The sequence below is a fragment of the Setaria italica genome, chromosome I, assembly GCF_000263155.2.
Source record: "Setaria italica strain Yugu1 chromosome I, Setaria_italica_v2.0, whole genome shotgun sequence".
Classification (NCBI taxonomy): Eukaryota; Viridiplantae; Streptophyta; class Magnoliopsida; order Poales; family Poaceae; genus Setaria; species Setaria italica.
The window spans coordinates 34,023,355-34,028,767 of NC_028450.1; the positions used below are offsets into that span (position 1 = coordinate 34,023,355).

The 5,413-nt window shown below is 43.0% G+C and overlaps 1 protein-coding gene across 1 annotated transcript; it reads left to right on the plus strand.

Annotated features, from left to right (window-relative positions):
* The first annotated feature begins 307 nt into the window (after nucleotides 1-307).
* Nucleotides 308-4,577, plus strand: LOC101776390 (protein S-acyltransferase 10). Its single transcript, XM_004953351.3, has 11 exons — nucleotides 308-522; nucleotides 649-763; nucleotides 1,310-1,384; nucleotides 1,497-1,568; nucleotides 1,699-1,833; nucleotides 1,989-2,022; nucleotides 2,544-2,653; nucleotides 3,155-3,241; nucleotides 3,365-3,448; nucleotides 3,905-3,970; nucleotides 4,068-4,577. Exons 1-11 carry the CDS (start codon nucleotides 474-476, stop codon nucleotides 4,240-4,242), a joined length of 1,002 nt encoding a protein of 333 aa, XP_004953408.2. The 5' UTR covers nucleotides 308-473; the 3' UTR covers nucleotides 4,243-4,577.
* The last annotated feature ends 836 nt before the right edge of the window (nucleotides 4,578-5,413 follow it).

Here is a 5,413-nt window from a genome sequence, read left to right on the forward strand (position 1 = left end):
GTATCGTCACCTTTTCTTTCTGTCTTTTGGATGGCTCTCTCGTTATTTATGCATGTTTTCCATGCAGGAGTATTGATTTATATTCATGTCATAATTTTGGACATGGACATCCTTATCGTGTGCATGAACCACGACAAGTGTTGTCTCTGATCTGGACCAAATTATCAACTGGAACTTACAGGTGCGCTGCACAGCAGCGCAACAAATCCCAGCCCACCTCGCGACCACGCCTGGTCCCACTCTCACTTCCAGACGGGCCCCACCCATCGCGATGAGACAATAGTATGTTCTGTCTGCCAGGCAGGCCCCGCCGGGACGGATCCCCCTCCCCCGCTTCTTCTACCGAAATCGTCGCTTCCGACGCCTCAGAGCCGCGCGGCGCCGGTGACCTTCCTTCCCCGGGTCCTCCTACTGAGCCGACGACCCCCGCCGCAGCCCCGCCGTCGGATGCGACGGCGACGGAGACGGCGTCAATGGCGTCCTCCTCCGCCGCCGAGCCCGGCACCCGCCTTTCGGATCGAGGTACGCTGCCGGGGCCTGATTCTGTCCTCGTCCGTTGACAATTCAGCAATTATTTGCCTCGATTTGGTGCGTCGCTGTGCTTATGGGGGGTTTTGATCTGGCCGTCCGGTGGCTTCTTCTGCTCAGTGAGGAGGTCGTCCCTGGGGCTCAGATTCATGGTGCTCCTGATGCACGTGCTCTTCGTCGGCGCCGTCTTCTTCCTCGATCCGACTCTCGACTGGCGAATCCATGAGGAGCCGTGGTGATTTGCACTTGACATCCCCTGAATTTTTCTCATGCTTGCTCGGTTAAGTCTAAATCAGGATGCCACGTCGTTTTTTGCTTGGTGTGGAGAAGCATGGTTCTAGCTCTAGGTTGTCACATCACTATATGATTTTAGTTGCCTAGCACTATTCTAACTATCTTCAGAAGATTTTAAACTTACCTGATTTGAGGGGGAACTAGCTTTTGGGTGCTTAGGCAAGTGGTTCTGCATCTGATCATTGATGTAAGCTAACTTACTGGACCTAGATAACATGACTTTCTGGGTGGCATTTTGATTCAATAATTGCACATCGTCTTGCTACTTGTGCAAGTGTCATACTGTCTGTGCTTAAAATTCATGGCCTATACTTGTTTAATAGCTGTTTTCCATCTCTATGCAGTATGTAGCATGTATCGCTCCTATTTATGTCTGCAAGTTGTGTTCTGACTCCTGAGTTTTGACAAAATGTGAAGTGGATATCCCTGCTCTATCTAAACCAAGGGTTTCTCTGTTCTTTTTCTCACATATCACTTTTCATTCCAGGTATATTGGGGTGTACGGAGTGCTTGTTCTGCTCACGCTAGTTCAGTACTTCTACACAGCTGGCTCATCTCCAGGGTAATTACCATTGTGTAGACTTTGTCCTCATCCTCCACTGGTGGAACGATATGTTGGTTAAGGAAATGAGAAAATGTTTAACTCTGTGTTTTATGTGCTCCTGTGTTATCAGGTATGTTGTTGATGTAATGAGAGCTGGTTCCTCAATGCATGCGACCTTCGTCAATACTGCTGCTCTTTCAAAGTAATGTCTTTAGTTTAGTACCATAGCACTGCACCTGGTAATTTGATCTCTCGGGCACCAGGAAAACGTGTGGGAGGCATGCATTGATATTTACACTTTCTTTTGCTCTCTTTTTGATGATTAAGAAAAGGCAGTCAAATTCAAGAAATGGAAACATAAGTTCCCCGACCAGCCGTGCTCAACTACAGAAACTTAGCACAATGACACCTTCATCGTCATGGGCGCAGATGGTTATGGATCTATATCCTCCAGGGTCAAGCAGCAGGTACGGCTCTGACTATTGAGAAGTTTCTCCTTTTGATTTGGGGCAACAATGTCTTTCTGAAGTGGTGCCATTTCTTTTTAATGTTTTTTTGTTCATTTTAGCTTTCTTGTATTGGACACATAGTAATATGTTTAATATTCATTCATTGTCTTTAGGGATTGGACTTGCACCTACTGCAGGGTTGTTCAGGTAATCTTTATCCTCAAGAGTTATGCACTGAATGTTCTGCAACTTTGACATGCAAGTGGGTATTGGTATAGTTGCATTGTGCACGAAGTGAGTTGGTGGCAGCCTGGCAGGAGCCATTTATCTTCATGTATTTGACTGAATTTTAAGAGTAACTATCTGTTCAGTACAACCTTTTTCAAAATTTACCAATTCTGTTCAAAACTTCTGTTCAAAGCTTTGTTCTTCACATCCTTGCTTGACTAGTTGTTTCTTTGTCAGTTTATGACATTCAAAGATCCAGCTGATCGTGAAGGTTACTGTACATTAAGAATCCTCTAAAACTTAATGCTTTGTTGAGGATTTCCCAGTTTATAGCTGATTAGGCGGACACAGGACTTCACTCTCATGAAGTGAACTTCTGCTATCTTATTTGTTCAGAGCTGTTGTTCCAAAATGCCACTGCATCATGCTTAGAAAATTTCCCATGATTTGTTGCTGCTGATAGTCAAAGTTCAACTTTTGCTACCAACATCCTTTTGCAGCCACCTCGTACAAGGCACTGCCATGACTGCGATAAATGTGTCCTTCAATTCGATCATCACTGCATATGGCTTGGAACATGCATTGGCAAAAAGAATCATTGCCGTTTTTGGTGAGTTGTGTCTTTCCCTATATGTTCCGTCCACTTGCACATCAGTTGCGGTGTGCTGTGCTTGAGGTTACACTACCATAACTTTTGCAGAAACACTGCATGCAAAGCTTATTTGTTTGATTGGGCCATTGATGATCATTCTGAGGACCTTATTGTATCCACAGATATATCCCAGAAATTGAACAGTTCTTTGCAACAGAAAGCAAATATTGATCAGACCAATACTATGTAGTATTTATATTGTGTACCAATAGACAGATATCACTTGTATGCAACTGAGTACTTGAGAATCGGCAGCTCCCCATTTTGTGATATTTTCAGTTTTTCTTTTGTCTGTTTAAGAATGTGAAACTATTTGGCATGTGACCCTTGTCAGAAGACATTGCACAATGCTCCGTGTTGAATGTTCATATTGTTTGTTGTTGTGCTGTGCAATTACAGTATGATACTATTGTTGATCCTTCTCTTTGTTCTTATGGTTGTATAACAAACCTTTCCTAGGTGGTACATATTTCAAGAAACAATACTGTGTATCTGGACTGCTGCTCTCTACATCGAGTCATTACGTTTAGATGTGGACAAGGCCTGGTATGTTATGTTATACTCTTCAAAATTGTATAGGCTGCTCATATGTTGTGAATCTTATGCTTTTAGAACATCAAGTCTTTGTTTGTATGTTATTAATGAGCGCCCTGTTCATCATGGTTACAGGTGGAAGGACTTTGTTGGTGTAATATTGCTGGCAGTGTTGATATTTATCCTTATATTCCTACTGCTATTGTTGGGGTTTCATTCGTAAGTTTTCTCCATGTCTGATGTGTCTTACAGTAATTAGGCTTTTATTTTTATTTTTACTAAATGTCCAAGTGCAGCTTCAAATTTACGTTTCTTTTCCTTGAGTCAGTAGGTCGAGAACAACTGCTCGCTCTTTCTACTGGAAAAAAGTTTAAAAACTTGTTAATTCAAACTTGGATGAACATTGCTGAAACTATTCACCGCAATACATGTAGAAGTGACAAACACAGGGGGGAAGAAAGCTACAAACAAAACAAAAGAAACAAAATGGAAACCCATGGCACATGAATTACAAGGCAGCAATAGAACTGATATCCCACAGATCCACTTCTTCCTGGCACATTTAGCTAGAATCTTACATACTTTTCATATTTGTATGACATGTTATGTAGCTCATGAACCCCAAATCAATAACACTTTGTATATAAATGCTTGTTGGCCTGATACATTTTGCAGGTACATTGCTCTAACAAATCAAACAACCTATGAAGTTGCCAGAAGGAAGCGCATATTCTACTTAAGGTATGTCACTATAAGAGCAGCTCGGTTTGTCATCAGTATAGTTTTTTTATCGTCGAGATAATAGCATAGTGTTGAAACAAGGCTGTATCACTTGCAGGGGAGTACCTGAAAGAGTTCATCCATTCAGTAAAGGCATATGCAGAAATCTCTACGACTTCTGCTGTTCCAGCCAGAAAGGATATATTCTGGAAGCTTTGCCCCCAGCTGAGGATCTGGAAGCTAGAGCTGCTCGTTACACATGCCGAGATGTCATTTGCTGCCGTTGCTGCTGATAGGCTGTGCCATAGGATTCTCTGCCCATCTAGCCAGTTCCTCAGTTCTTTGTTCAACAGTTCGCTAATGGAAGCAAATTTTAGTGACCTGCAGCCGTTAGATGCTCTCGGAGTTCATTATTTGTGCATAGCCATTTGTACATTTTCACTCAGAAAATGTGTGCCCTGAGATCCAGTTGCTCAGAGTTCATCTGTAATTCTCTATGCCCTTTCTTTCACATAGGTTTTCAGGACAGATAGAATTGGACTGTACTTGTGTCGAGATGTACATTCGAGGTGTGGTTTGTAGTTTCAGAATTTAGTCTACAAATCCTGAGCAGTTCTTGTTTGTGTTACCTTTTTTTTTTTTGCAAGGTTTGCAGGAGCACTGCATTGTCATTTAAGAGGGGAAGAAAGCATGCGAGTTCTTACATCGACGATATTACATAAAACAAGATAACTCTAACACAAAGTAAAAATACATAACAGGAGACAACAATCATGGAATGGTTTGTGTTACTTGCCATCTGGTGTTTTCGTATATTATCGTCATAGTTCTCTTTTTCTTTTTTTGTAATTTTGTACCGATATGTGGGTGCAAGTACGCATAAGCACCATCTTCGGCGGCCGTGCCTTCAGCTTACTGCGGTTGCGGGAACAATTGTTGTAAACTTGTAAAATGCAATGGTGACTCTGCCGACCGACCTGAGCACACCACGACTCCACGAGCACGGGTTGCGCCCCTTATGCTCCGATCGACGCCCAGATGAGTTCACAACAAATAATATTTTCCTCTCACAACAAATCAGCCGTTTCAGCTTTTCAGCCGGCTTATAAGCTGAAGCGAACAGGCTCAAGTTTCAGACAACAAATCAACCGTTTGAGCTTTTTAACCGGCTTATAAGCTGAAGCGAACAGGCTCAAATTTCAGAAATGATATCCAGCAAGTTTTAGTTAAGTGCCGTGCGTAGAGAAGCGACTTCTCGCAGTGCCATCTGGTACAGGAGAAACCTGTATGCCCATCAATGAGACAACCGGATTCTATTGGCTCTTTGATGTTCCGGCCACCACGGGTGGTATCGACTATCGACATGTGCCCCGGCACTGACGACGCAACTCGTTTGTCTTGGCACGAGAAGCAGCCGCTTTCCCTTTATGCGCCTTTTGCAGTTCTTGAAGTCCTAACCACGTC